Source organism: Myotis lucifugus, unplaced genomic scaffold, assembly GCF_000147115.1.
Source record: "Myotis lucifugus unplaced genomic scaffold, Myoluc2.0 scaffold_52, whole genome shotgun sequence".
In the NCBI taxonomy this organism is placed as follows: domain Eukaryota; kingdom Metazoa; phylum Chordata; class Mammalia; order Chiroptera; family Vespertilionidae; genus Myotis; species Myotis lucifugus.
Genome location: NW_005871100.1, coordinates 2,462,797 through 2,478,064, shown reverse-complemented (window position 1 = coordinate 2,478,064; position 15,268 = coordinate 2,462,797). Strand labels below are relative to the sequence as shown.

Sequence of the window (15,268 nt, the reverse complement as noted above, 5' to 3'; positions counted from 1 at the left end):
TTCCAGATTCTTCAAAAATTATAAGTGGCTCCTCTTGGAAATGTCTTAAATGTAGACATGCAGGATTTTTTTTAAAAGGTTTTGTTCTGGCTTCTCCAAGCACAGCTTTATTCTCTCTGTGTGGTTGGCCTACAATCCCGAAGAGAGTGCTGTTGATAGAAGCTTTTATTAATGGCGAGGCTCCTCCATCACAGGTTTTTCCTGCTCAGTGAGACCAGCCAGCTCACAAGTGGCATCGGGGGTTCTCAGTGTGCTGAGAGCCCAGGGACTATTTATAGATGTGCTGTTTGTGCTCTCACACAGCCGCTGAGTTGAACTCCATGTAATCCAGCCTGTTCCCAGCAGACCTGGAGCTCTTCTCTCACGGGACCACAGAACCATCACAGCAAGTCGAGTTGGCTGTTGGTCCAATGACTTGGGGCCACTGACACCAGCAAAGCCCAAACAAGAAGTTAGGCAGCGCTTCAGAATTAGAGTTCATTACAATCTCTCTCTCTCTCCCCCTTCCCCAGAACCCCTCCCCCTTCCTCTCTTCTCCCTCCCAATGTGTTGATACACTTTGGGAGACTCAGGCAGGGGTCATATACAGAGGCAGAGGGGACCATGGGGAAGCAGACTGTACCATTACCATTTAATCAGGAGAAAACCAGAACTGGACACACACACACACACACACAGCATGCTAGACAGACCATTTAATCAGGAGAAAACCAGAACTGGACACACACACACACACACACAGCATGCTAGACAGACTGGGATAGAGATACCAAGGGACAGGACAACTTACACTTCAGACAGTCCACTACCCACAGGTAGAGAGAATCCCCTGTAGATTCCTTTTTACTTGAGTAAGTTCAAGGCTCCCTTGGCCAGACACCTAATGTCTCTAACAGAGACACACATCCTGCTATCTCCCAACAACTGGAGCTAAGCTGGAAGGCGACCACATAGACCAGCTGTCCTGGCCAGGTCTCCTGGGACCAGGCAGAGGTGTGTCCAGGAAGGTCCTTCTTCCAGTCCCCTGAGGGTCTTTTAGTCAGACTTTCAGATCCAGAATTTTGAGCATCTGTGTTCTGAGAGGTGTCCCCCGGGGGGTAGAGTGGGTTTCAGGGAGGGAAAGCAGTGCCAACTGAACACAGCTGCCCTCAGAACGTGTGGGGAAGGACCCATTGGAGGACCCAGTGACGTGGTGGTCCCTGGCTGCTCTACCTGAGCAGGGCACTGCTGAGACAGGGTCCTGCCTCAGGCACGACAGTGGCATTGTCCATCACGATGGTCACCAAGGACTGCTATGCGTTGAAAGGGGTGCAATTCATGTAGCTAAAGCTGACCGCTGTCCATCTTGTCTGAGATGATGGGAAATATAGCCATCGCTTTTTATTGCACCATTTTTTGCCAAATAATTAGGTCACCCAACTCAGGAGGGGTCCTGGGATGCACATGAGGAGCAAAGTTTGCTATGGGAACTTGAACTCTGAGTTTCCTGACTTCTGTGCAATTAAAATCCCAAACTTAATGTTGCATTAACATGGATTTTCCATAGTGACTTATAAATGCAAAGTTCTGTGTTTCATATGTATATTTCTAACATATGTTACTGCCTATGTTTCTGATTAAAAGCTCGTCCAAAATAAAATAACAAAGGATTACTTTTTTCCAATAGAACTTGCTTCTTCTATAAAAGCTGGAAATAAGCCCTCACCTAAAATTACCCAGGCTTGCAGGTGCTGGGTTTTGGGGGGTGAGACGTGTTTGCTAGCAAGACAAAGGGCATTATTCTCCCTGCAACCACCACCAGAAGGTGTAGTTTTCTGTGGAGAAAATTATAGGCCTGAGCTTCAAAGACGTTCCATGGTTAGGCACCACTCCTGGAGACTGGCAGGCGGCAGGCAGGCAGGCGATCAACAAATATTTATTCTAAGCCACTGTGTATTCAGCACCTTTAAAACTGCCAGGGAAACCAGCCAGAAGGATATAATATCTGCCTGGGCCAAGCTAGTACCTGAAGCCATGCCTTAGAGCTTAAGGAGTTCCATGACCAGACAGGAACAGGGGACCCTAAAACTATGAATGCTGGCAATATCTCACCTGGGTATGGAGATATTGGTAGAATAAATAAAAACTAGACCCAAGAAAAGGTTCCAACTAAAAGCTGATATTTGATGGGTGCTACCACCCTAATTCTTTCCTTTTAGATCTCCCTTAACAGACACCCAGGTGGCACTCCCCCCCGACTTAAACACACACACACACACACACACACACACAAACAGTATCACCACCACCATCAGTTGAACCCACTGGATGGATCAATTTATCAAAATTTTTAAAAAGATAATGAATACTTTTTAGAAGTAGTCAGGCCAGCATGCCAATATGTATGAATGCAGGAAGTTCATAACAGTGTAGTTGCAGAGGGAAAAGTGGTAACAGTGTGTATGCCCAGCAGTTGAAAACTGGGATTCTCCCATAGAGAAAATCCAATACCTATTAGACGTGATACTGAGGTCTCTGGGGTGGGAGGCCGGGATGCGGGGACATGGACTTACGTAGTGCACATCAGAGCTGGTGCAGAGGTGAACAGGACTCACTCACTGTTGCTTTAAGTTCTCTAATCTAGTTTCCTTGATGCAGCTGCAAAGTCACATCAGCTGTTTGGACACGTGCATCAATCACAGAATGTGGCTTTACAGAGTCACATGAAATCCCGGCATCCTCTCTTACGAGTATGTACATAATTGGCAAGCTCTGTCTTCCCTGAGCTGCCTTTGGACTTGCGGATGTTTGTTGTGCATTGTTTGGTTGTAACATCCAAGCACAGGATGTTACACTAATCCCCATTAAATTTGTCTGATTAGATTAGATTAGATTAGATTAGATTAGATACTAGTCTGCCCAAAATCTTTCTGAGTGCTGATTCTTCATCTGGTGTGCTTAACTATCTCTACTAACTTTGTATCATACAAGTTGATAGCTATGGCTTCTGCATTTTCTCTTTAGTTCTAAGCCAGCAGGAAGATGATAGAGTCGTAGGAAAAGTGGCACCTCAACAGTTCTAATTTAAGCAAGGAAAAGAATTCCAGGTTAGATTCCCTCTCCCATTGTCTACCTGTGGCCATAGCTTCTAAAATAAGGTAAAGCAGGCCCAAGTGCTCGGTGATACGTTCAACTTTGGTGGCAAAGAGCAAAACAAACCCCACAGACAAAGCGCAGCAATTTCTTTGCCAACCACTCTGTATTAATAGCTAAGACATATATGAATTACAGTTCTGCAAGAGTGAGCCTTCAATTTATTCTTGTTAAATGAAGACACTAATGAATGCACACTGAGAGAATTGTTTTATTTCAGATACCACGTCCCTTCATCTCTTTGACTCAGTGACTGTCTTTTTTGATTCAGCAGGATGTTGAGCATTGTAAGAGGCTGTACATTTTAGTGATTTTCAGAACAAACTGCTGTTGTGAGAGCAGGTGCTAGTCTTCATTCTAATAAAAAACAGCGTTAGATTTTTGGATAAGTAACCCTCTTGGCCCTATGTGTCTTAATCTGTCTATCAAAATGAGGACAGGATGCTGAGCTCCTAATTCCATCAGAAAGAAGATCTGTGTTAATGTCAGCTAAGAGGTAGGAATCTATTGGAGAAGTGAGTTGTATGGATGTCTAAAATAAAGAAGGAAGTCATTGTTTCAAGGAACTTCTGAAGAACAGGAGGCTTGGAGTGAGAAGTCTTGGTTTAGAAGTCTGGCTCTACCACCTTGAACTTGATTCCTCCTCTAGGAAGTGAGGAAACATTATGGGATAAAAAACTTTATTAACGAAAAGGACATTCAGAGTAATCCGTGGGACAGAGATTACTGTGTGGGTGGAGGATAACACAAGCTTTTTATGAAAAGTAAAATATTGAGATCTTAAAAAACTTTTCTTAGCAAGCTCCATTCATGGTATGAGCCCTATACAGTTGTACCATTTTTTATCTTTTATACTGTATTTTTACTGTACCTTTTTATGTTTAGATATATAAATACATCCATTGTATACAACTGCCTACAGTATTCAGCATAGTAACATGCTGTACAGATTTGTAGCCTACAACAATAGGCTATACCATATAGTAAAGTTTAATAGGCTAAACCATCTAGGTTTGTATAAATGCTCTCTATAGTGTTCACACAATGAAATCACCGTAAGGACACTCTTCTCAGAATGTATCCATATCATTAAGTGACACATGAATATACTTAAATTGTGAAACCATCAGAACTGAGTTACATCACCAAAATTTTGAAAGGAGCACATTTTATTCTGAGTAAGCTAGGTATGATTTTAGTTAATTATCTTAATAATGATCCTGAAATAAATGTGGAGTTTAAGATCCACTATGCTGTCAGGGTGATGCGATCATACTCAATGGACATCCTGAAGCCCAGATGTGAACCTGGGCATTAAAACTGTTGTTACCGTGGCAACATGAAGCTCCAAGTTTATGTAACTGTCCCAGAGCACCATGGGACTGTTCTCTTTCTGCCTACTCAATCTTGAGTAGCTTACTCAAGATTGGGAAGCATTTTGCGATTCAGACTAGTCATGTATCATAAAATTCAGTGGATAAATATCAGGGTGTTTTTTTCTCACTAATTCAGAGACTTAGTTTCAGAAATCCTTGATACCCAGAGTAAGTGAGTAGTCATTGACATGCCAGTGCACCTCCAGTGGAGGTTCTGGTCTCACATCATTGACCAACTATGTTGGGGGAAAAGGGGAGAGAAAGCAAGAAGAAATCACATGTACAACAATACCTTAGGGAAGCCACTGATAGCAATTCTTTTGCAAAAGGAATTACAAATACAGATTTTGTCCTATTTTTATATAGACAGCCTCTCTTCCTTGTGGTCAACTCAGGAACACTACATTTTGATATTAACATCTTTTTTTCTGGAACAAAAGAAAAGCCAAAAGCCATTTTTAATTAAAACCTTTCTAGAAACAATGCTCCCACCTCCCCCACCCCCACCGAAATGAATTTCAAATGTTGAATTCGTCTTGGCTTTCAGTCTGTGAAGCATAAGCAATGGGCCGCACTGAAGATGGAGGAGAAAGGTCTCCACGGCTTCACAAATGTTTCTAATTGGCGAGAGCGAGTTGTTAATGGAAGATAAACCGCCTGGGGCAGACATGGGTGGGCGTGTCATGTGCAGGTTGCTCACGCAGGCCCACCTGCATGTACCCATGTGGTCGTAATGATGAGAGCGTGTACCTGGGCTTCCCACAATGTGCCGTCATGCAAAGCTGAGCTAAGCTGGAGATGAGAAAGGGGCTGGGGCTGAGGCTGAGCTCTCATGGCAGTGGCCAAGCACAGTATGGGCGGAGATAGAGGGCTGGTTTCTGACCAGGACTCAGATCCCAGGCAGCAGGCCCACCCTCCCACCCGGATCAGTGAATAAGGGGTTTGTAAAATACACAGAGAGAATGAAAATGACCCCTCTGACTGAAACCAGCTGTGTCAGGCTTCTCGCTGTCTCTCCTGATTTGCTCTCTCACATAAATGGATGTGGTAGAGGACCATAGAAAGTAAACAGAACCATTTTTTTTTCTTTCTTGCAGTCACACCTCAGTAATAGCCCTGGTTTTTATAGCTGAAAAATATATGTTTATTTGCTCATTAATTTCCCTCTCTCTTTCCCTTGCCTTTTCTTGGCATTGGGTAGAATGTTATTTAAAACAAGACACAGTTCAGCTTCAAAAAGAAAAATCATTCTGCAGAATACAGCTTGGACTCGTTTACCATTCATTTATCATCCCTAAGCGAGTAGGGTACAGATATCTGTATTTGGTATATTTTAATGATTTCCAGTGCAGTGACTCTTGTTGGCACCAGGATACAGGGGAGCAGTAGGCTCTTTAGGACTTTGAGAAGTGCCTCAGACTGTTTAGAAAGGACATGGAGAAGATTAAATGTGGCATATGCAGAGCAGCTCCATGATCATTTATCTTCACCGCTTTCCTTCAAAGATGAAGGCTGGTGCTTGGAGGATAGACTCAACCCAAAGTCCCGAGATTCTCTGCGGGGGGCGGGGGGGGGTGCTTGGAAACCTTTAGTTTTTTCTCCTTTGCTTTGAAAAAGCTTTGGTTTTTATGTGTCTCCCATTTCCTTCATGTAGTGGGCAAATAAATAATGATATGCCTAACTCAGTGCCCAGTAAATATTTGTTGAGTGAATAATTAAATGGAATGTTATAAGCTTGACTAGGATTATTGTCTTGGCGTGAAACATGCAAGAATAGACTTGAGGCAATCAAGTAATTTCCCTTAACAGCACAAGCTAATTATTTGAGAGATGAAGATCTGGTGCATAGTATTTATTTGTCAGGCTCCATTTGCTCCTAATTAAAGGTGGAAGAGTTGTTTGTAGCATTGAAGGGATGACATAGTGACCCACTCCTACATATCTTTTCAATTTTCCATGCCACTTTTTCAGGGAGAATATATCAAGGTGAGGGTAATGTGCATTCTTTTGTTTATTTATGTTTTCTTTCATTTCTGTTATCATTCTTTAAAAGGCAGGGAGGGTGTGGAGCGGGGAGTCCTTTGACAGTGTACTTTGACAGCCCAGCTGCCTGCATGATCCGTAGTTGACTCTGCTCACCTTCGTTGACTAATACACTCGTCCTCCCATAAAAATACCACTTGCTGTGATCCAAGTTGAAAATGCCGCAGCAGCATCATAAGCCTCAGGAAGTTTCATTCATTCCAAAAATATGAACTCAGAGCCTAATGTGCATAAGGCTCTGTGCTAACGCCGTGGATTTAGCACTGAGCAAACTGCACCGTGGTTCCTGCCCTCATGAAGCTTACAATCTGGAATGGCTGACAGATATTCTTAATTGAATAATCATTCTCAAAATCATAACCTGAATTTTAAAAAGGAGAATATAGCTCTACTGCACCATGTAACAACAGCGTCTGATTTATACCAGGAGACCAGGGAGAATTTACTAAGGAGGAGTCTGGAGCTGAGAGCTATACAATGTCTGAAGAATGGGAAAGAGCATCCCAGGCAAGAAGACTATCAAATGCAAAGGCCTGTGTGGCCTGTGTGGGAAGAGCAAGGGCTGTTGGGAAGGCAGAGCCACACACTATAGTGCCTGTGCATATGTCACATCAAGGACTTTGACATTCATCCCATGAGCATTAGAAAGACATAGAAGTGTTATATGTCCAAGGGTTACAGAGTGAGGGCAGGGACAGGAGACCTTATCAGATCTGTGTTGTGAGGGGGAAATATAAGAATACACTCATTCTTCACAAGCATAACAAGGGAGGTGATCATACTGCGCCCTAGATAATCCTTTGTTGCATCTGAGCTTCCTGGAAATTCTTACCTTCCCACTGCCAAGTTTCAAAACGACTGTATCTTGATCTCCAGTTGTGTGCCGGGGAACACACGCACAGCCTACTGCTAACCATGCAGCAAAGACGTCTCCTCATGCCAACTTGTCTAGCCCCTTCTCTTATTTCTGCCTTTCCTTTTGATGGGGGGTGGGAGGGTGGCGTAGCACAGTTTATTCCTGTTTTTGGCAAAGTGTGCATGGCATGACTTCTGGCACCTTCTCTCCCCTCTAGTGGTGTGAACTTGGCACATGGCTTAGCTTCTCTTTTAGCCTTGCAGAGTTGTTCTGAGGATTAGTTGAGTTAATACTTGTAAAAGACAGAAAGAGGAGTGGCATATAGTAAGTACTCAATTAATGCCAGCCATTATGACTAGTAGATAGATGTCAAAGATATAGTGTTAAAGTGAAAAAAACACAAGATACAAAACTACGTATCATAAGAAGGGCTTACACTAGTGCATTCTTATAAGTGCCAAGGAAATGTCTGAGGATACACGGTGGTTACTTCTGATTAATAGGACTGGGGCTTAGAGAACAGTAGGCAGGTGCCTTTATTTTTTCATCTCATATTCTTGTAATAGTTGATTTTTTTAACTGTGCAACTATATATTTATCTAATAATAAAGTCACAAAGAATAGTTTAGAAACTCCATTAATATTATCTAATATGTCAATTTTAAAGAAAAACAATTATTTCATTATCTTTTTTCATGATTTTATTCACTGTTAAGTTTGGAAATATCATTTAGAAACTTGTCTTGGGGTATAATATATATATCTGCAGTCCAGCAATTAATTCAATCTTCATTTCTTTTGCTTATGCTATGTTCAACCAAAGCTTATAAAATCACATGTTATATATGCATAACCCATGAACACAAGACAAGAGTGCAGTGAAGGCCTGGGGAGGGGGCAGGAGCAGGGTGGAGGGGTCAGTGGGGGAAAAGAGAGGACATCTGTAATACTTTCAACAGTAAAGATAAATTTATATATATATATTCGCATGCTATCATGATCCCACTGGTGTGAAGTGATTCTCCATGTTCCTCCATCTACATGTGCATACAGAGAGTTGTCGGGAATGCTGTTCTCCCACAAAATATAAACAATGCATTTGGTTCACTTGTTGCTGACTTCATTGTACTTTTAAGCATTGCTTAAATGTTTTATAATGAGCATTTTTATTAAAACAATGACATCATTTCTAAAAATTGGAGGTGAGGAGTATTAGTTCACTTCGTTCATTAGTAGCAAACCCAGTATCCAGCATCTAATCTTTCCTAGGAATTCAGGAAACAACTTCTTCAGGATTTCCATGATCAAGGTCCATAGCTATTGCTCAGGAAAGAGGAGGCAAGTGGGCTCGGTAGTTACTGAATGAGGATGTAGGAAATGTTTTCAATAAGTAACAGATAGGTCTGCCAAGCCCCACCCCCTTTCTTTTTTTAAGTGGAGGTTCTTTATGTTTAAGTAAAGACATTGATGGATAGAATTGGTATTTATCAATAGTTTACTCTGACCAGTTGAGAATCATTAATTTTGTACAGGGCTGCAACGTGGTTACTTTGATCATTTAAATATGACTCTGACTCTTCTTTTTCCACAGTGCTCACACCCCACTGTTATCAATCAGATAAGAACACAAATCAGGAGAGAACTTTAGCTCCCTAGTAAATACCTTATGAAGCCAATGTGAGCTTGCCAACTAGATTATCATCTCTGCAGAAGATACATTTCCAAGCAGTCACTGTATTATACAGTACTTAGCACGCGGGGCCCCTCAGGATATGATGATAAATGTCTGTATAGAAGAAAAAACAATTTTCAAGAAACTGCAACGAAGCTGATTACCAACTGATTTTTTAAATCAGGGCCAGGAAATGATGGTCCATGGGCCAAGTCTGTCCCGTGACTTAATTTGCACAGCACAGGAGCTAACAATAGTTTTTGCATTTTTTTAAATTAATTTAAAAAATCAAAAGTAGAAAAGCATTTCAGGTCAGGTGAAAATCCTTTGAAAGTCAAATTTCCTGTCCCTAACTAAAGTTGTACTGGAAACACAACAGGATCATTCATTTACATACCTTCTACAGCTGCATTTGCACTCAAAGGGTGGAGTTGAGTCTTATGACAGGAGACCCTAAGGCATAATGATGAAAATATTTGCTTTCTGACTCCCTTTAGAAAAAGTTGGCTGAGCCCTGCTTACTCGAGTGCATGTCTGTTTGCTGGTGAATACATAATGCTTTTGTGTTAGACACAGACCTGTTGATGTGGCATCAGAGAAGCTGTAATCTTCAACTTTCAACTTTGCTCACTTCCTTCCGGAGTCAAAAGATTGTTACTGTGTGACTATGGAGGGACTATGAGTTACTAGTATATCATGGTAACAAATGGAAAAGACCTATATATTGCCTCCAAAAGTGATGGATTATAATCTAATTTGAAACTTAAATAGCATTAGTAGTTCCTATATTTCAAAACGTGTAGTTACTTCCTTTCTGTGTCTGAGAAATCTTTTGAAAGGCAAAAACATTTTATTCTTGTGACTTTTACAAAATGCAGAGCCACATCAGCTGGGCCCTGTGCTCAGTGGCATTATCATAGTGAATGGTTTTAATTGGTTTTTACTTGTATTTGGCTGTCAATAGGACATGATAAACATATGGACAATGGGAAATATGTTTCAGTAGAATGTCTAAATCTTGATAGGCTATCCTGCTCATTTGCTGTGAAATGGTCATTAATGACTGGCATTGGCCCTCAGACCTACCATATTATATATGAAAACATGAAATTAATATAAAAGTCAAATTGCTACCAGTGAAACAGTGTTACTACTAGCACCATAAAATGTTACCGAACTGGAAACACAAGTCATTTTGATTCAGAATCCCCACTGTGTACATGACTGACCTCAACTGTCCCCTCTTGTTTTGTTGTTTCAGAGGCTGAAGGCCGCGTTGACTCACCACCCTGCTGCCATGTCAAATGGGAATATGAACACCATGGGACACATGATGGAAATGATGGGCTCCCGGCAGGACCAGACGCCGCACCATCACATGCACTCCCACCCACATCAGCACCAGACACTGCCAGCCCATCACCCCTACCCACACCAGCACCAGCACCCAGCTCACCACCCCCATCCTCAGCCTCATCACCAGCAGAACCACCCGCATCATCACTCCCACTCCCACATTCATGCACACCCAGCACATCACCAAACCTCGCCACACCCACCCCTGCACTCCGGCAACCAAGCACAGGTAGACCCTTTTTGTGATCTCTTCCCCCTTCCTGTTAACAGTACAAGCTCTTATGAGGGGTCATGGGCAGCAACTTTGTTTGACCAGCCCCGATGTTCTATCTGACACTCGGGGGAGCTTTGTTCATTTCCTAGGAGGTAATGGCTACCCATAAAATACTACCAGATCATAGTTTCTATAAGTAATACAGTAAATTTTAGTTCTCAACTCCAGTGACCAATGTAAACTTCAAGTTCTCCAAAATCTCTTTCTGCAGTGTGTTACGAAGTTAACCCTAAAAATGTATTATCGATGTGAAGAGTAGGAAGAATTTAAGCATGTGAAGAAAGGTGTGGATAAAGAATGAGAAAAAAGGTTAATGCTAACTATGGTTCTAGCTACAGTGCTTCAAAACATTATAAAGACTCCATTTTGTCTCCTGTAAAATGGAAGTTAAATACAATGGGCAATATTCTAAATAACATTACATGCTAAAAATCTAAAGAGTAACAATTCCAGGCAGACAAAGAGGCTCGGTAATGGATGTCGGGGCATAAGGTGCTGTGTAAATGGTGAAGAAAGGTGAGTCATCCCGCCCACTGTGAAATGCGTTGGAGGAGCGGACAGAGAGCCAAGCTCTGTAGATCATCAGTTCAAGAGAAGGGCCAAGTCCCAGGGGGTGGGAGTCACCAGGAGTGGCTAGAAAGGAAGCCAGCATTTAGACTCAACTGAAAGAGAGTTGGGGGACCAGGCAGACATTATGTCACCCAGCCCAACAGGAGAGGCGGGTCCGTGTACCCGAGTGAGTTTTAGTAAGTGGATGAGGGGCATGTTCGGAGCATGGCTAGCCCTAGACACTTTGGATCTTCGAGCAGGATGACCTTTGGCAGTCCCCTCCACCCATTCCACTCTGCCAGCTTCCAAGCAGCTGGGTCAGAATGGTGTCCGAAGCTTAGGACCGCCAAGTAACACTTATTCATCGTCTGCCTCTGGACCTCACACCGGGCAGCTTCTTGAGCTCTTGGATCCCCTTCCCTAACACACACCAAACCTGGACAGCCATCCACATGGCTGGGTCATCCACAAGCTATTCAGTGGATACGCTGATTTGCTAGATAAGCTTACTTTTGCAAAGGTTCTTAGAGGTGTTCAATATAGCAAATGACAGTGCAGGCTTTGGAGAAAACTTCCATTCTTTGCCCACTTTACTTCCTCCTGTGTGACAGTGGTCAGATTAACCTCCCTAAGCCTCAGTCTTTCCATCTGCAAAATGGGGTAATAATAGACTAAGCTTATAGAGTCTCAGGAGCATTAAGTAAGCAAATGTCTGCAAAGCCCTTAGCACGGTTTTCATTACATGTTGGCCATGATTACTTCTAAAGCCAAGGAATTTGATAGAAGTTGAGCAAGAGTATAGCAATAAAATACTATCCAAAGCACCTTTATAGTCAAATGCCCTAGTGGGACATGTATTTAGAAGGCAGAAAGAAAACTGTAAGGTCAAAAATAGGCAAGGAGATTCACATGTGTACTTATTTTTTAAGGGGAAGGATAACATCAAATTTTTGTTGCCTTGGTGTACAGACAAGTTTAACAGTTCCTTGAATATAAAAGCTACTCATTAACTAATTACCAGTTAGCCAATTGCCCTCCATTTCAAGTAAGCTTATATAGGCCAATTATACTATATGCAGTTAGTTCATTGCTATTATAATTAGATGCACACACAGTTGTTTTTTTATCCTATACTAAAAAGAAAGAATCCAAGTTGGTCTTGTTAAAATTTGAACAAGATCATTTAGATGGTATTGAAAATACCACTCTTAAACTTGGCTAATTTCTGAGAGCTTGTTGTATTGCTTAATTGTATGATTATTATCAGAATAGTAGGAATAGAAGTTTATTTGGGGTGTTTTTTTTAATCCTCACCCTTGGATATTTTTCCATTGATTTTATTTTATTATTTTTTTTTTAGACTGACAGTGGAAGGGAGAGGAAGAGAGAGAGAGAGCAGCAGCAATGTGAGAGAGACACATTGATTGGTTGCCTCCTGCATGTGCCCCAGAGTGGGAACCGAGCCTGCAACCCTGCAACTGGATATGTGCTCTTGACCAGAATTAAACCTGTGACCCTTCAGTTCTCAGGCCGACGCTCTAACCACTGAGCCAAACCAACTAGGGCTGAAGATGATTTGGAAATATTCTGTCTTTTTAAAATCACAATTCATTCTCTTTGGTCAAAATTTTCAGAGCATCAATACCAACAGAAATCCATTTTTTAAAATAAAGTGATAGGTAACAATATTACCAGGGACACAAATCTGGCCTTAGGGTTGCATTTGCAATTTCTCCTGGCTTTTTGTAATTCCCTTGAATGTAAGGTTGTGATTTCAGAGTCCTGGTGTCAATCCTTGGCCAGGAGAAATTTCTCTTAATTGTAGCACACCTTGAACCCTGAACCTGGACTGAATCTGAAGCCACCATATAATTTACCCCTTTGGGTGAAGCACAGGAAAAGTGTCAGAAGATGCTGGCCCATGTGGCTCAGTGGTTGAGCATTGACCCATGAACCAGAAGGTCACAGTTTGATTCCCAGTCAGGGCACATGCCAGGTTGCAGGCTCGATCCCCACTAGGAGGCAGCCCATCTATGATTCTCTCTCATCATTGATGTTTCTATCTCTCTCTCTCCCTCTCTCTGAAATCAACAAAAGCGTATTTTTTTTAAAGTGTCAAAGGATAAAGGTTGGTTAGAGTGGGAGAACATAGTATTGAAAAAAGATCCCTGCAGTGGAAATTAAAACCCAGTTTTGCCTACTTGAGAGTCTTATCTAGAGACCACTAATTCACAAAATGAAATGGTAAAGGCAGAAATAGCCAAGGTCATGAGTTCCCTCTAATGCTTATAGAGTCACCTTTGTGGTGATAGCTCAGAAGTTAACATCTGAAAGGACAAGAGCTAACCCTTTTCCAGTAACAAGGATCATGCCTTTGTATCCACTCAGGTGGGGTGATACCTTAAACAAGTTATTTTCTTATTCCTCTGTGATGGGGAGGAAAGGAATCAACAATAAAACATTTTAGAAAATGTCTTAGCTTTAAATAAAATTACCAAGAGGCAGTCCAACCTCAAGCCCGAGCCTGATGCTTTTGCAGTTAGTCATACAATGTTTGATAGATTTTGAGATTGAAATATATCACCAGCAGTCAGCTGATGTCAACCAGTGGCCATTATTAGCACAATTACAGTCATTCTGATTGATTTCAATCACAGGGTTAGAATGCGGTAGAAAAGGTTGCTGGAATTCACTTTTAAAACTTTTGCCTGTTATTTCAGCAGGTTAAATGTCCCTTGAAAAACATCTTTATAGGTATTACAGCCTTAAGCTGGAGTGACTGAGAAATCGGGGGGGGGGGGAGGGAGGAGATACACCCTTTATTGAGAATGAAGAAGGGGAGTGAAGAAAGGGTTAGTGTCCAGAGACATAAAGAGTCTGTGGTAGAAATTTCACTGGGCACTGTGTATCAGCCTCATGGAGGGAATAAACCTGTATATGTGGGGGTCTCCCAAACCTTAGATGTGGCTGAGCCCCAAGCAGATCTTACAGGGACTCTATAAGCACAGTAAAACTTTTTAATAAAGTGCTTTGCCACTCCTCGGATTTCCTTATAATGGCTGTAAATGGGGAAGCACAACAGTCCCTCCCTGTCACACCGCGCAGTGTATAAGAGGGCTCAGTGCTGCTCAATGCCTGCTTGTAAAGACCCTGCTTCCCAATCGCCTAGAAAGGCCTCCTCTGACTCCCTCCGCCTTAGTCACACCCTGAAACAGTGAACACAGGATTCCAGCTGCTTTCGGGGGTTCACGGAATCTTCTGAGGGGAGTGACAGTGGGATGAGGTCCCAGAGCTGTGCCCTGGGAACAGAGTTTAACAGCATTAGGATGACAGGAGCTCCCGACCTGCCCAGACGGGGTTGTCCGCTGACCACAGCAGACTCTCCATATTGTGACACTAACCCTGACCTCTTGGTGCTCACCTGCAGCCAGACACTGGCACTTTACCATTTTAAAACGTACCTTAAATAAAACAGTTTTAGCACCTGAGGGAGGAGAAACAATGTGTCCCTCTGCCAGGGTTCAGCCAGTGCCTATAGGGGAAAATCTGTTTGACTATCTTTTCACAAGTCATCAGTTTATCTTGTCAAAATATCACGCAAGATAGCTCAAGAGCTGTCACTGTTTACTGCACTCTTAGAAACCCAGTTTGAGATGCTACTAAAGCAGTGGACTCAGCTGCGCTTTGCACGTCAACCCCGGCTTGGGTGGCTGTTCCCTCCCCAACCTGTCATCCCTCCTTCTGCTTCCCAGCAGGTTTCACCAGCCACACAGCAGATGCAGCCAACCCAGACAATACAGCCGCCCCAGCCCACAGGGGGGCGCCGGCGAAGGGTGGTGGATGAGGATCCGGATGAGAGGAGGCGGAAATTTCTGGAACGGAACCGGGCCGCCGCCACCCGCTGCAGACAGAAGAGGAAGGTCTGGGTGATGTCACTGGAAAAGAAAGCTGAAGAACTCACCCAGACAAACATGCAGCTTCAGGTGCAGCCACTGTCCCTCTTCTCAGCC

General features: G+C 42.7%; 1 protein-coding gene across 2 annotated transcripts in view; it reads left to right on the top strand.

Moving 5' to 3' along the window:
• CREB5 (cAMP responsive element binding protein 5) overlaps positions 1-15,268 on the top strand; it is a 381,586-nt gene that overhangs the window by 356,707 nt on the left and 9,611 nt on the right. For both annotated transcript variants that reach the window (XM_023753829.1, XM_006088753.2), the window contains 2 exons: positions 10,341-10,664; positions 15,014-15,241. In XM_023753829.1, coding sequence (XP_023609597.1) covers positions 10,341-10,664; positions 15,014-15,241 — 552 coding nt within the window. The remainder of the gene's footprint in view (positions 1-10,340; positions 10,665-15,013; positions 15,242-15,268) is intronic.